The 17,380-nt window shown below is 32.9% G+C and overlaps 1 protein-coding gene across 3 annotated transcripts in view; it reads right to left on the bottom strand.

Annotated features, from left to right (window-relative positions):
- The window catches only part of LOC132713383 (thrombospondin type-1 domain-containing protein 4-like), a 115,095-nt gene that overhangs the window by 55,142 nt on the left and 42,573 nt on the right, over positions 1-17,380 (bottom strand). The window contains exons 1-2 of one of the 3 annotated variants that reach the window (XM_060695956.1): positions 1,571-1,668; positions 952-1,135 (exon numbers count right to left, since the gene is read on the bottom strand). The exons of 1 other annotated variant lie outside the window; for it this stretch is intronic. In XM_060695956.1, coding sequence (XP_060551939.1) covers positions 952-1,005 — 54 coding nt within the window. In that variant the 5' untranslated portion in view covers positions 1,006-1,135; positions 1,571-1,668. Of the gene's footprint in view, positions 1-951; positions 1,136-1,559; positions 1,669-17,380 lie in introns of those variants that run through there. One more of the 3 variants, XM_060695957.1, reaches the window with a different exon arrangement.

Genomic DNA, 17,380 nt, shown 5'->3' with positions numbered 1-17,380 from the left:
CTTATTTTATATAAAGAAAAAATAAATAGAGTAGGTGGGGAACTTCTTTTAGTAATTACAAAACAAACTGCATTGCTGGTAAATATTTCATCACATTTACCATAAACCATCTTTGTTTGTAAGCAATTCATTTCGTGATGTTTTTTTATTCAAAATTATGTATAAATAAAAAAAGGTTAAAGTAGAGCATCTTACCCATTTAATATTGATAATTTAAATTATTTAATTGGTCAAATTCTACCTGTATTTATTAATATTGAAAGAAAAAAAGCGCAAAATTTAAACTCCGCAAAGTGTATTGGTTTAACGGTTTTTCCAGAGACAAAAAAAGTAATTACATTTTACTGCAGCATAAAATACATAAACTGCGGAGATAAATTACAATACATACAAATATAGCAAGCAAACTTCCAAGTCCACACAATTTTAACATAAAATATTTGTATTATATAATTTAAATTGTTTAAAAAAAATACTGCATTTGTACATACTTGCAATGATATAAGTAAATAAATTGGTTTAAATTAATGAGTCAACAGACTGTAATATAACATAATTATGTAACATTATGACACACTGTAAATTATATTGCCCAAAAATAATGTTTAGATCAGCAAATTGACTTAACTTAATTTGCAAACTATAATTTTCATAAAATATCCTTAAATGTATGCATGCTGCATGTCACTACAACTATTTCAACACAGTCAATAACTTTTACTTTCCACACAAATCTCCATAGAATATTAATAAACCAATAATTAAAACTGCTGTGACAGATTTTTTCCTTTTTAAATATACTTTAAAGTAAAAATATTCAACCTTTGAAACAGAAGCTTTAGGATAAATGATAAATATTCAACATTCAAATGACAAATCATATAAATAATTTGGTGAAAATTACAATGTGGAAGTATAAAATCATAAAACAGGGGTATAATATTCACTTACCAATAATATAGCTACAATCAAAGCATTAACTCCAAGGAAAATAAATTTATCCATTTTTCGTATTCATATGATCACTATAATTATTAAAATCCAGTTTATTTATTCATTTTGAATTACACAGTGAAGTTCTCTCGTAACAGATTCTGTTCATTAAGATGTCTGCATACCCTAAGCAACAATGATTCTGTCCGTTAAATATCAAGACTTTATATGATAAATCTTATAAATAATTACAGTCTATCCTGTCAATATTATGTCAATAAATCATTAATTGAAAATAATTAAAAGAGATAAAAAAATCTGCTGCTAATGCAGAAATATTAGTTCCTATATTAATTCCTGCCAAATTTTATTTCATTTTTTTTTTGTATATATAATTTATCATGTTGAATAAAATCACTCATTAATTTCAAATTAAATCAAATTTTATTAACTTTAGAGGTGACCAAAATACCTTATGTTTTTAATTATTTTTCAATTTCATAATCCACCACAAAAAAAATTATTTACTAATTTAAAGCCTCTATTTAAAGCTTTTATCCAATTAAATATAAACACATAATTTAGAGAGATTTAACTTTTATGCAAGGCACAACCCTTAACCATACATAGGATTTACTTTTTTTTCAATCCCCAACACTTATACAAAAGTTTAAATCTTGTATAAGTGAATGTAACGGCAAACCATTTTCACTGCAGGTAAAAGTGCTTTTAAACTATACAGACATCTAGTACCGAGCTTTTATAAAGCTAGCGACAACACCTGAAAGATAAAAGGCAGTAGAAAATACCTAGAGTCACAACTATTTAATACTTGACGCAAATAAAATAATATCTTTTTGATAGAACTTGAATTGTTGCAGCTATTTTAGCAGATGATAAATTAACCGACAAAAAATAAAACAGATTCAATATACTGGCAAACCTTCCTCTAGTTTGTCATTGTGAAGTTAGAGTATGCGGTATTTTCTTAACTGAAAATGATGAAAATACTTGAAATTACCCTAAATCGCGTTTATTCATGTTTAAACATGGCCAGTCATATAAATTTGAAGAAAAATTGTTGTTTTGTAGATTTTTTTATTTTTTTCATTAACCCATTGCTTCATGAGCATTTTGTGAAAAATGGCTGTTTTCATTGAAAAGTCTCCCGTTACAAGTTCAAATTGCTATAATACTATAAAAACTGCTTCAACACTAATCAAACTTGGCACAAATGTTGACTGGACCATTGTCCTTGCAACAACATGCTCAGACTTAAATTTTCTGTTACCATGGCAACGAGGGGACATCTCAAAATTGCCAAAAATCACTATTTTGCGTTGATTTTTTCCATCAAAATTGATTTCAAAGTGCTGCAACTTATCAATGGATTGAGATAGAGTCAAATGCTTTTCAGCGTTGGTTACACGTTACCTTATGATCAATCTGGGGTCATTTACAGCCTCTCACAAGTCCAAAATTTTCTTGGCGATGAGGGGGACTCCGCCCCCTTCAAACCCCCAAAACAGAAGGGGGCACATCCCCCTTCTGGCAACCCCCTGATGTATCTTTTGGTTGGGGGGCCGCGCCGAAAAAGAGGTCAATTTTTTTAACAACATTTCTCAAACAAAAACAAGTGTTTGGGGCCTAAATAAGGCATTTTTTCATCATTTGAGACAACAAAAAAGGGGGGGGTGAAAAAGGCGTTAAAAGGCGTGTATATGAAGTAATGGGTTAACTGAAAATGATGAAAATACTTGAAATTACCCTAAATTGCGTTTATTCATGTTTAAACATGGCATGTCATATAAATTTGAAGAAAAATTGTTGTTTTGTAGATTTTTTTATTTTTTTCATTAACCCATTGCTTCATGAGCATTTTGTGAAAAATGGCTGTTTTCATTGAAAAGTCTCCCGTTACAAGTTCAAATTGCTATAATACTATAAAAACTGCTTCAACACTAATCAAACTTGGCACAAATGTTGACTGGACCATTGTCCTTGCAACAACATGCTCAGACTTAAATTTTCTGTTACCATGGCAACGAGGGGACATCTCAAAATTGCCAAAAATCACTATTTTGCGTTGATTTTTTCCATCAAAATTGATTTCAAAGTGCTGCAACTTATCAATGGATTGAGATAGAGTCAAATGCTTTTCAGCGTTGGTTACACGTTACCTTATGATCAATCTGGGGTCATTTACAGCCTCTCACAAGTCAAAAATTTTCTTGGCGATGAGGGGGACTCCGCCCCCCTTCAAACCCCCCAAAACAGAAGGGGCACATCCCCCTTCTGGCAACCCCCTGATGTATCTTTTGGTTGGGGGCCGCGCCGAAAAAGAGGTCAATTTTTTTAACAACATTTCTCAAACAAAAACAAGTGTTTGGGGCCTAAATAAGGCATTTTTTCATCATTTGAGACAACAAAAAAGGGGGGGGTGAAAAAGGCGTTAAAAGGCGTGTATATGAAGTAATGGGTTAACTGAAAATGATGAAAATACTTGAAATTACCCTAAATTGCGTTTATTCATGTTTAAACATGGCATGTCATATTAAATTTGAAGAAAAATTGTTGTTTTGTAGATTTTTTTATTTTTTTTCATTAACCCATTGCTTCATGAGCATTTTGTGAAAAATGGCTGTTTTCATTGAAAAGTCTCCCGTTACAAGTTCAAATTGCCTATAATACTATAAAAACTGCTTCAACACTAATCAAACTTGGCACAAATGTTGACTGGACCATTGTCCTTGCAACAACATGCTCAGACTTAAATTTTCTGTTACCATGGCAACGAGGGGACATCTCAAAATTGCCAAAAATCACTATTTTGCGTTGATTTTTTCCATCAAAATTGATTTCAAAGTGCTGCAACTTCTCAATGGATTGAGATAGAGTCAAATGCTTTTCAGCGTTGGTTACACGTTACCTTATGATCAATCTGGGGTCATTTACAGCCTCTCACAAGTCCAAAATTTTCTTGGCGATGAGGGGACTCCGCCCCCCTTCAAACCCCCCAAAACAGAAGGGGGGCACATCCCCCTTCTGGCAACCCCCTGATGTATCTTTTGGTTGGGGGGCCGCGCCGAAAAAAGAGGTCAATTTTTTTAACAACATTTCTCAAACAAAAACAAGTGTTTGGGGCCTAAATAAGGCATTTTTTCATCATTTGAGACAACAAAAAAGGGGGGGGGGTGAAAAAGGCGTTAAAAGGCGTGTATATGAAGTAATGGGTTAATCCAGAAAAACAATATTTTGGGTATTAGAGGAAAAACATATTTTAACGAAAGAACGGCTATAAAATAGATCCTGTTTACAGCTTAATGTACTGGTTAACCTACAATTGATTTTTATTGACAAATTTAATGAGACATCCAGTCACAAAATAGTCAAATAAAAATGAATTTTTTATTGACAGAAATGTTTTATCACAAAAAAAATGAGAAAAAAAGAAAGCAAAGAGTTAAAAATGGGGGAAAAAAATTGACAACAAAAGTGGAAAAAAAACAAAAACATGAATTTGTAGAAATTGTTTCATACTTCTATAATGGGTTATTTTTTTGATAATTTTTATCATATAAATAATGATATAAAAAGTTAAATACAATGTACATATAAAAAGTGGTTTTGCATTCAAAACAAGAGCTCTGGATAGGACAGTGTGTGCTCGACTTTACTCAGTTCGTAACTGAAAGTAAAATAAGAGCCTGGATAATGCAAGAATAATACTAATAATGTACACAACAGAGTTACGAGACTTCGCTGTTGACCAAAGAATTTTGCTAGGTTGTTCACAAAGGGCCTTATTTTATTCAAAGTCCATGCCAGAGTTATGAATCTTGGATAGTGTCACCATGAAATTGAATTGTAAACATATATCAAGCATATATCAAATTTTATGTGAATACCTTCAGTAGCTTTATAAAATATTAATGTTGCAAGCAAAACTTAAATCAAAATTTTTATAAATTGAGAGAGTAATGGCCCTTGCAAAATTGACTTTCATCAATGATCTCAAAGACTTGTACTACATTTAAAAACTTTCAAGTATTAATAACTTTGGAAGTTTTAAAGAATATATAATGTTGCATGCAAAACTTTAACAAAAAATTGCATGACATTAACAGTCAAAAAAGGGCTACAATTCTGTCAAGATCTTTGCTAGAGTTATGGCCCTTGTAAAGTGACATCCAATTATGGTCTCGAAGACTTGTATAAAGCTTCATGTGAATATTTTCAGTAGTTTTGAAGACTGACTATAAAATAGAAATTTTCAAAGTTCAAAAATAGCCATAATTCTGTTAAAATTGACCCTAGTATTATGGGCGTTGGAGATTGACTCAAAAAAGTGTGTGAAGTTTCAAGCAAATATCACTAATAGTTGTTAAATGAAATATGACTTCAACCAAAATGTTAGCTGTATGAGTAGAAATCTTTGAATAGTCAAGCTAAAAATGACAGATTTTTTTCTTTCTCTGGAATGTGAAAATGATAGTTATTTAGACACACTTGCAAAAACAAATCCTTTGACACTTTCAATTTTACATCAATTTCATTTTTTATCATAATTTTCAGAAAAATTGAATTATTTGTCATAACAAGTGAAGCACCTACTTAATCATTTCTCAACCCTGTATTACATTACATTATTTATTGGATTAGTTAAATGTAAACAATAACTTATTGAAATACTTTATTGAACTTTATTATGTCTACATTTTTGATAAAGGAATTTTAACATTCCTTTACAAAAGTTGTTTCCCTTTGATGCAAATGAGTCATTTGCAAATAGGGCTTTTTTGATAAAACAATTATCAGTGTACTCTGGAAAAAACATACTGATTTGTTTAATAATATCTGTCATTTGGTTCAATCCTTTGCAAAGTTGCTCCCCTTTGATATAAAGATCGTGAAAATTATCAGAAATTGTAAAAAAAATACCAAAATTCATGCTTAGTAAAGTTCATGGGAAGAAAATCTATTGAACACAATAATGAAATAAACTCACAATAGAAATACTTACAATGATGCATTTTAGTTCATATGCCATAAGTGTATTGTTTTCAGTATGACCAGGTCAATCAGTAGAACATTATGAGTGTAACATAAGCAAAATGATCATCTTCAACATACATGACAATACAATCACCATATAAAGAGCTCATACAGCATCACAATATAAGTTGATTGCTAAAAGTAATAATAATGAGTTACTTGTCTATGACACTAATGCAGATCCAAGCCTGGCAGTATGTACAATGTAATAGGTATCCACACACGCTTGGCAGTATGTACAATATGACTAGTATCCACACAAGCCTGGCAGAATATGCAATCTGACTAGTATCCACACAAGCCTGGCAGAATGTACAATCCAATTAGTATCCACACAAACCTGGCAGAATGTACAATCTGACTAGTATCCACACAAGCCTGGCAGTATGTACAATCTAATTAGTATCCACACAAGCCTGGCAGAATGTACAATCTCATTGGTATCCACACAAGCCTGGCAGAATGTACAATCTCATTGGTATTCACACAAGCCTGGCAGATGTACAATCTCATTGGTACCCACACAAGCCTGGCAGAATGTACAATCCCATTGGTACCCACACAAGCCAGGCAGTTTGTACATTCTCATTGGTACCCACACAAGCCAGGCAGAATGTACAATCTTATTGTTATCCACACAAGCCAGGCAGTATGTACAATGTAATAAGTATCAACACAAGCCTGGCCATTTGTACAATCTCATTGGTATCCACACAAGCCAGGCAGTTTGTACAACCTAATCAGTATCAACTATCAACGCAAGCCTGGCAGTTTGTACAACCTAATAACCAGTATGCACAAAAGTCTGGCAGACTGCAAAATCTAATCAGTATCCACACAAGCCTGGCAGCAAGTACAAATATTACCAGTATCTACACAAATTTGGCTGTAGGTACACTCTAGCCAGTATCTTCACAAGCCTGACAGTATGTACAATGTAACCAGTATCCACACAAGCCTGGCAGCATGTACAAATATTACCAGTATCCACACAAGTCTGGCAGCATGTTACAAATATTACCAGTATCTACACAAATTTGGCTGTAGGTACACTCTAGCCAGTATCTTCACAAGCCTGACAGTATGTACAATGTAACCAGTATCCACACAAGCCTGGCAGCATGTACAAATATTACCAGTATCTACACAAATTTGGCTGTAGGTACACTCTAGCCAGTATCTTCACAAGCCTGACAGTATGTACAATGTAACCAGTATCCACACAAGCCTGGCAGCATGTACAAATATTACCAGAATCTACACAAATCTGGCTGTAGGTACACTCTAGCCAGTATCCACACAAGCCTGGCAGCATGTATAATGTAACCAGTATCCACACAAGCCTGCCTGGCAGACCGTACAATATTTATTTAATTTCTATTTCATCTTTTTTTGTAGTTGGGTTGCACCAACACTGTAAAGGTCATAAGGTGACTTTCCAGCTTTACTGATGGTGGAAGATCTCTGGTGCTCCTTTATTCATTACATTGTATTTCTGGTACAAATGAGCACCTGAGAAGAACCAGCCTGGAAGAATGTACATCTTACAAGCATCCCCATGAGCATGTTTCTACACAAGCCCGTCAGTTTGTATATCTGACCAGAATCTACACAAGGCTGGCAGTCTGTACATCTGACCAGAATCTACTCAGGCTGGCAGTCTGTACATCTGACCAGAATCTACACAAGCTAGCAGTTTGTACATCTGACCAGAATCTACACAAGCTGGCAGTTTGTACATCTGACCAGAATCTACATAAGGCTGGCTGTCTGTACATCTGACCAGAATCTACACAGGCTGGCAGTCTGTACATCTGACCAGAATCTACATAAGGCTGGCTGTCTGTACATCTGACCAGAATCTACACAGGCCTGGCAGTCTGTACATCTGACCAGAATCTACATAAGCCTGGCAGTCTGTACATCTAACCAGAATCTACACAAGCCTGGCAGTTTGTACACCTGTGTCCATAATCTACACAAGCCTGGCAGTTTGTACATCTGACCAGAATCTACACAAGCCTGGCAGTTTGTATATTTGACCAGAATCTACACAAGCCTGGCAGTTTGTATATTTGACCAGAATCTACACAAGCTTGGCAAGCCTTACATCAACGCAGTATTCATGCAAGTGACATTTTGATGTTTATAGTTCTTTTATCAAGCTCTTTTATTTTTTGTTAAAATATTTTAGAATAAGCTAAGCTTTGATGTGTTCAGGAACAGCTCATCATCATCACAAGAAACTACGAACCATTTTAAATAAGAAGCATGACAATTCTCATTTTTTTACGATAGAAAATTTGGTATTTTTCTTTTAGTTAATATTCTTTATGAAAATAATTTTGATGGATAACTTTTATATTATATCAGTGAGTTATCAATCTACATCATTTATCGGTGATACATTATTATATTTCTGAAACTACAAAAATCTTGAAATGATTTAAAGCGTAATATCATTTGAAAATAAGTATGTTAAAAGACCTATAAATGTTTAAAATATATCCATAAAACTGACTTACATGTACCTTGTTTGAATGTTTGAGTGAGTATTGGATGTAAATCAATTATATGGACGACCAAAATATCATAAAGTACCAAAAAAACTGTCTGGTCATTATCAACCCCCTTTGTTATAGCAACAAATTAAATCTCTAACCACATCTTATTAATAATTATAAAAGTTTTTATTACTGACAGTTAGTTAATAGCATTGACAATGCTTCACCTACGGTTGAATGGACCACCCAACAGAAGCCTGCCAGATCATCATATCAAAATACATAAACCTACCATTATATATATAATCACCTGACAATTGTATAATAGACAGGGTTTTAACCCAGGCATTGCAGTATATAACAATAAGACAGGAATGATTAATGCTTCTGTTTGGATTTCTATTAAAAAAACTTTCAAGAGACTGTCTAAATCAACTAGCAAAACACAGGGGGTCCAAGTGAGATATTTGCTTTAACAACAAACAAAAAATTTAAAAAACCCACTGATATAATCAGCAAAAATAAAGTACAAAACATTATATTTAATAAAATGTACCTATATATATTATATATACCAGCTCAATTTAAGAATCTTAATGTGTGGTGGTGTGGCTGAATTAGTTAACACTTCAGACTGGTAATCTTAGGATTGCTGGCTGCCTGGGCTCAAACCCCATCAGAGGCAAGCCCTTGTTTCCTTGAGCAAGAAACTTATTATTACAATTACACTCATTGCTTAGTACTGGTTAGTTCCAGGAACAGATTCACACGTGTTTCAATATTAGCTTTCTTAAATGTACTAATCATCACCTTAGTGCAGTAATGGATTAAGTCCTTCTAAATTAAACATGAGTTAACCAGCTATTGCACTAAAGTGACATAATGTCCATAATTTTTTTCTGAGGAAAATTTACATATCAAGATGAAAATTTGAAAGTTGCCTAAAATCAGAATGCAGGCAGACTGACTCTTATACCTGCCGATATTGATAAATATGCGTGCTCATCAGTGCACAATCATGCTGACATTACTTTTCTTAGAAAAGTTCATTGCTCTTGCAGTTATACATTTGGACAAACCAGTGTACATTCAAAGTACTGGACAGTAGGTAGCTTTCATAGTTTCTGAAGGGAATTAGTTTCAGTGGACAATACAAGCAACAACACCAAGTTCAGGGTCATGACAATCACCTCAACAAAACAAGAGCACCGCTAGGCTGAGCATTATATGCCCGAAAGTGTTTTTGTTTTTTTTAGTAAGGATGAAGCATTTGTAAGACATGTGAATTAAATAAAGTATTACCTCCTTCAAATAGTAATCCTCCTATGAAGTTTGAATATTGTAGGCCAAATGGAACTTAAGTTATGCTCCGGAAACCAAATTGCCAACGGACGGACAGACGGATGCCAGGGGGTATAACATAATATCCCCGAAATTCTTGCGGGCATATAAAAAGTGGAGCTAAAAATGAAAATATACACTGATTAAGTTTTAAACTAATTATAACCATGCTGCAATTGAAAACATTATATTATGACTGAAAATATACTGAGAGCCCACCTGCAGAATGAAGCCTATAAAATTAAAAGTAAATGAACATTTCTGTATACTTGATTACAAGGTAGCCCTCCCTAGATCAAATCAAATGATTTCTTCAATAAAAACTAATCTTAAATTTCATATTTTGAGTGCTCTTCATTTTAATATTGTCAATTAAGAAAGAAAATTGCCGAATTTGTTGAACTGTTCAAACAGAATGTGTAAAATAGTTTAAAATAGTAATCATATTTACTATCATCTAAATCTTAAATAAATACTTCATTACTCATCTTACAGTTCAATGTTTCTACTCTTCAATTATTTTAATGGCTTAAACAAATTTGTAATCATGACTTCACATACAATGCCTGTTAAATTGTGGAGTATTTACCAGATGAAATTCTTTATGCTGTCAAAATCAGATATACTTAAAAAGACGTTGCCCCTTTAACCCCTTGCTCTTTTCCATGATTTTAGACCAAAGTGCAGACCTGAACTTAAAGAAATATAAAAACTTTATTTGATCACCATGAAAAATTTGGGAAACTTTTTTAATACAGCATTTTTACTTTTTTTAAATTCTTATCAAAACAAAAAGGTGACTGTTGGTGTTTTCTTCCCTGAATTTTAAGAAAAATATTTCAAGGAAAAATAAGCATTGAAAATACTAAAATGTCTTTTTGATAATTAAATTAGTGATGAAAGTAAAATGACCATCACCATGACATTTGTATAGACTCAGAGAGAGACTTTCCCTCCTGGAGTATGCCCTCAATTTCATAAAAAAAATCATTTCTTGTTGTTTTTTTTAATTTACAATACATGTATGTATATAAAACACATCTGTAAGGTTTCTTCAAAAAATTTTTCATTAAACAAGAGTTCTTTCCTTTTGATATCAATTCTTGATTGTCAAGTACAGGATCACAAGCATCAATGTTTTATTATATAATACTGATACAGGTGAAACAGATCAAGGTGACATACTATAGAGTGATTCTAAAAGGCTTTTAACTCAGCTTTTATTATAACCAAGCTAAAATAAATATGTTTTAACATATTTTTTCAAAATTCTAAAATTAAGCAGATGTTACATTAACAAACTAACTAACTGTACACACTGTGACACAATTGCAAGTTAAGCTATTGTACAGGTCACAATTTTCGCTCTGAAAAAGGTAAAAATATAACCCAACAATCTAAACAATAAAAGTCTAAACAACTTTGTAGTCCACCATGATATACCATAAAATTAGTCTTAAAACTGTCAAAATTTTTATTTGCTGCACATCCTAGTAATATTAAACACAAAAGTCATGCATTATTTCTCCCAATTAGTCCTGTTTTCTTACCTTTTTTAAAATAAAATTTATGGAAAACAAGTTGGAATAGTAAGACCTCACAGTCAAAAGATGAAAAAATCATGACTTCTGAAACACTTGGCCAAAATAAATAAGTACTTAATGACTTTTAAAACACTTGCCAAATATAAATAAGTACTTCTTAAGAACTGTCACAGAAGTGAACAAAGAGCCTAAAATGTAGAAAATGGATTTATTTAACTTCCTAAAGGGGAATAATTCAGTAATAATCCATTTGTAAAACCCACACTTGACTTTATTAATCATACTCCTGACACTGAAGAAAAGAAACAAACATAAATGATGTAACCCAAGCATGACCCAAACCCTTACACCATGGACTGAGAGGCAGGCACTTATAGTTTATACTAACTTATTTCAGTTAAATTGTGGTGGAAGCAGTATAAGCATATTGAAATGCTGGTATCAACCAGTTCTAGTAAGCAATGAGTGTAAAGTTTCTTACTCATGGAAACAACGGCTTGAACCCATGCAGCCAGTCTGATGTGTAAATAACCACTCGGCCACGCTGCCACTCACAGGCAGCCTCTTGAAAATCAAAAGTTCATAATTATTATTGCATTTATTTTTTTTTAAAAATATTCAGGATCCAAATTTTAAAATTTTTCACAACTAACCCTTAAATATCAAGTATTGTTTAAATTTAAAATTTCCAATGTTTTTATAAAATTTGCCCCTTTAAATTAAGGAAAAGGGGCCTTTTTTTTGTTTACCCAAGGGGGCAATTTTTCCGGGCCCATTATTTGGGGGGACGAACCCCTTTTCAAATGCACCTTTTAGGGTTTTAAATTTCCCTGGTTTATAATCTAAACAAACCCTTCCCCCTTTCCCTTTGACTTTTCTAAAAACCCAAAAAAAATTTCGGGTCCCTTCTGTGCTTTGAAAATTTAAAGCTGTAAACCCAAATTTTCGGGGGGGGGGCCCCCCCTGTGCTTTTTTTAAAAAACTTTCTTTTTTGGGTTTAAAATTTAAAAATTCCCCTTAAAGATTTTTAAAAACAAGTAGATGCAGGATTTAAAAAGGGCCTGAGAAAAAAATCCCCATTTAAGGGGTTGACGGGCGGGAAAATTATTTCTTCTTTGAAATTTCCCCTTCGGGAATTTCGGGGTTTAAAAATAATCCCCAAAAAGACTCCCCCAAAATTTTCATACTTTTTAAAAACCCAATTTGATCCTTAAAAGGGTGTAAAAAAAAAACCCTTTTCTCCCACCCCCCACCCCTTATTATGCCTATATCCCCTTTTAAAAACCATTTAGCATTTTTGGGCATTTGATTTTCTTTAAATGCCGGAAAGTTCTGAGACATAATTTTTCCAATTTTTCTGAAAAAATTAATTTGGTTTGGTTTTCACCCAGCTTTTTAAAAGGGCCCAAAAATGAAAGCCAAAAAAACATTAAAAGAGTTAGAACCTTTTGGGCCATCAAAAAAAACTTTTCCCCAAATTTTAAAATTTGAGCCAAACCAAACCCCAAGTCCAACACTTTACTTATACACTAAAAAAAAACCTAAATGTCACATTCCTGGTATATGGTGATAAAGCAAAGTTGCATGCAGAAAATAACAGCTAACTCCTTTAGTGGACAGCTAATTTTTCTAGTGATTATTGCTCGCTGAACAAGTATAATATACATGTATAAGTATGTGTAAGTATGTGCAATTTAACAATAACCTTTGAACTTAATGCACATCCTGGGTGAATTGTCTCTTTTATGTCAAATATGTTTGATATAAAAGTAAAAACTTTGAAGTAATTTTTTTTTCAAAATTTTACTATCCTTACACACAACCAGCATAATCATCGTTTGAAAAAAAGAAAAACTTCAAAAATGAGCCGCGTCCCGACAAAAACCAACAGTAATGCGTTTGCAACCAGCATGGATCCAGACCCAGCCTGCGCATCCGCGCAGTCTGTATCAGGATCCATTTGCTTTTCGCTTACAAACCCTATAACAAGTAGAGAAACTGTTAGCGAACAGCCCCCCTCATGGATCCTATCAGACTGCGACAGAAATATCATATTCAGATGCTCATTGGTTACTTTTTTCCCAGGGTTTCACATATTGTTGACAACATGGGAACGTGTTTTTATATTTGACTATGATACAAAGAGAAAGAAAAACAAAAACACTTGGGCAATCTGATTAATACTCGGGGGCTACGCCCCTTCGTACAAATCAAGATAGCCTCGTGTTTCGATGCCTCTTTCTATTACATACATTACTGAGGGGCATGATATCTGGGGAAAGTGGCAATTAGATCTCGAGTGGCCCCCACATCCCCAAAAGTGATCATAAATGTAAAGGGGCATCCCTTTACTGAGGGATACCATTTCTGGGGGGCCCAATTTTAAAATTTTTAATTTGGCCAACTTTAAACTGGGGCCCAAATTTAAAAAGTTACAAATTTAAGGGGCTTTTAACATCACTAGGGCAAAAAAAATTTTTAAGGGGGCAAAAAACTTTCACCAAAGGTTATCCCGGTTCATTAAAAGGAGTTTGAAATCCCGGGACAAAAACAATAGACCCTTTAAGTGGCAAAACTTTCCAGGGGAAATGGCTTTACATGACTAAAGGAAAATATTTTTAATGGGGGTTTAAACACCCCTTAAGGGCCCAAATTTCTTAAATTTGGCAAGACCCTCTAAAGGTAAAACATTTTATATTTGAGTAATATATCGTGAAAAGGCAATTAGATGCGGGTGGCCCACAAAAATCACTTTTTTGTGCATTGATAAAATGGGGCAAAAAAAACATTTGAGTGGAAAACATTTCCATTTGGCTTACATCTCTGGGGGAAATTTAAGATTTTTAAAAGGAAATCCCACCCACTAGTTGCAAAACATCACTGGGGTTTTCCCACCCACTGATTTTGCTTTCCCATCATTTGGGGGGCCATACATCAAGGGGGGGGTTTATATCACTGGGGGGGCTTACATCCCCGGAGTATCAAAATTGTGGGGGGTAAATACTTTTAAGGAGTGATTTCTGAGGGCCTTTTCTCTTTCTGAATGAGAATTTTTCTTATTTTAAGTTTTTCTACCCCCTTTTTAATAAACCCAAATTTTTTTGGCCCAAAAAGGTTATGATTTTTTAAAAGTAATCAACGGTAAAAAAAGTTTTTCCAAAGGACGGGAAAAAAATTTGAAAAAAAAATTGGGTTTGAAATTTTTCTCCTTGCTTTATTTTTTTCTTGCATTATTATTAAAATTTAAATGGACAAAAATAACACCTTTAAACCCATTTTAAATTTCTTTAAAAAAACCCCACAAGCAAATTTGAAAAAAATTTAAAAGGTTAAAAAATGAAAAGGCTAATCCAAAATTTTTAATCCCAAAAAGGTATAGCCCCCCTTGAAGATTTTAAAAAAAAAAATTTTACTAAAAAAAAAAAGGTGCTTTTTAAACAAAACATTTTTTTTGCCCATGCCCTTTTTAATTTTTGGGACAAAAAGCTTTTTGTATCAAATTATCTGCCCTTTGGGAAAGCAATGCTTTCTTTTTAAATTTAAACTTTTAATTTTTATATGCCCTTATTCAATTGAATTTAAAAAATTTTGAGTACATTACAAAAATATTAATTTAATGAAATTAATCTATACTTTTATATCTAGTAGAGCTTATGACAAAGGTTGCAAAACCTCACTTTAGATTTGAAACCATAGCCAAAAAAAACCCAACTTTCCAGTGAAGGACTGCTTATCAAATGCGAACATTATGTAAAAGCCAAAAATGAAATATTTGCGTCAAAGGGCAACCTTATTTAAACACCCTTTATAAAGGTGAAACATTGTATTAATTTAATGATAATCTTAAAGCAAGCTTTTTAAAGTTCTTTTAAAAACAGTTAAGCCACCTTTCAAACCCTTTTAAATCTTCATAAGCCTGGAGTGTAAGCAAAGAGCAGGGACTTTGTGACCTGTTGCTAGGCAACCAATCCATGTGTACATATGCTGCTTACTCGTGTTGCAAAAGGCATTCATATTTTAAAACGGTCTTTAACAAAAATGTTTTATGACTTAAAAAGTAATTAAAATGACAGATTTTATTTGAAATTAATTCCCCATATCAGGTAGATACTTTAGTTATCTTAATCCTTCTTATTAATGGTTTAATATGCTATTCTAAGTTTATTTTATTCTTTTACTATGGTAATGCAATTTTTTTTTTCAAAATTAAGGCCACTTACATAATATATGCTTTTTCTGGATCCAATTGGAAAAAGAAATGTTGAACAACACATATGCCCCCCTTTCTAGCCCTTGACTCACATTATTGGTAATTTTGTTATAGAAACTTGCCATAAATGGGTACATGGAAGTGTTCAATTATGGAAAAAAGAAAAATAATGAAGACTTTGTGATAAATAGTTTTCAAGATAATAAGACATTTAAGGCCCCATGTGACCTAAACCTTTGAACTAGTGACCCAAAATCGATAGGGGTCATCTAATAGTTATGACCAATCAATATTAGAAATATGAAGACTTTGTGATATATTAAGCTTTCAAGATAATGAGGGGAAACCATACTAACATTCAAGAACCATGTGACCTTATAACCTTTGACCTAGTGACCCCAAAATCAATAGGGGTCACTTACTAGTTATGACCAACTAATTAGTATGTGAAAAATGAAGACTCTGTGATAAATAGTTTTCAAGATAATATTTACGAAAGCCATTCAGACATTTAAGGCCCCTGTTACCTTGACCTTTGACCTAATGACCCTAAATTCAATAGGGGTCATCTACTAGTTATGACCAATCAATATGTGAAATATGAAGACATTGCAATAAATTGTAACCAAGATAATGAGCAGAAACAATTCTGACATTTGAGGCCCCTGTGACCTTGACCTTTGACCTACTGACCCTAAAACCACTAGGGGTCATCTACTTGTTATGACCAATTACTATGTGAAATGTGAAGATTTTCTATAAATACTTTTCAAGATAATCAGCGGAAACCATGTGGTCTACCCACGAACAGACAGACCAACAGACCAACATTAGCAAAACAATATACGGTCCCCCTCTTCTTCAAAAAAAGTAAACAAATATATATTACTGTTCTGTTGGCTTTACTTGTTATCATACAGAGAAAAAAATAATATACTTATTATTATTATTATTATTATAACTAGTATATATACAACTAGTTATAATTAATGATAACTTAAATTCATTGAGATTTGCCTGACTAACTTGGTTTCCTGGACATGTTTTTATTCTGTGCCAACTAGTTTACTAAATAATTCAGTTTGCCATTATGTCACTAAATGATCAAATAATTTTGTAGGAGCACATTTTCTGGATGACCTGCCATTGTACAAACTGAACTTCTTATCAGAACTCCTGTTTCAGCCAGGATCTAACAAAGAAGCATGGTCTGATGTATGAATAACAGAATGATGGACTCACCACTGGAAAAATATTAGGGCCACTCTCCATAGAAGAATTAAAGTCATTTTAATCTTTGGAGACTTACATCCAAGAAGTAACTTTCATCACATTGGTTGTAAAGCACTATAAATGAGACTTCAGTAAGACTATAGTCAGTGCAAATATAAATAACTAATTTACAGGGGTTGTAGTTTTGTACAAGTATACAAAATGTTTGGAGAGTTATTTTTTTGGTATTGGTTTGCCTGTGCTAAATTTAAATTTCATTGTTTGTTGGCATTGTATCATCAACAGGGGAAATGTACATGGGGAAGTTAAAGCTACATGTATATCATATGAAATATTTTCATAAAATTTATCAAGAGTAAAATTATATTGGTTCCATTAATCTTTAATGATGGTCGATTCTCAAAAGAGGTGTAACATGGAACATAGAATAAAATGTTCCGGAACAAAATATTATTCTGCTCCATTTAGCAATGATTTCCTGCAGGCTTCATTCCTTTTAAGACAATTTACTACCATACTTAAATCATACATGCATTTTGGAAATACTTTTTTAAAATTCA

This window comes from Ruditapes philippinarum, unplaced genomic scaffold (genome assembly GCF_026571515.1).
Source record: "Ruditapes philippinarum isolate M1 unplaced genomic scaffold, ASM2657151v2 ctg936_1_1_1_1, whole genome shotgun sequence".
In the NCBI taxonomy this organism is placed as follows: Eukaryota; Metazoa; Mollusca; class Bivalvia; order Venerida; family Veneridae; genus Ruditapes; species Ruditapes philippinarum.
The sequence above is the reverse complement of the archived record's forward strand: the minus strand, read 5'-3'. Positions and strand labels throughout refer to the sequence as shown.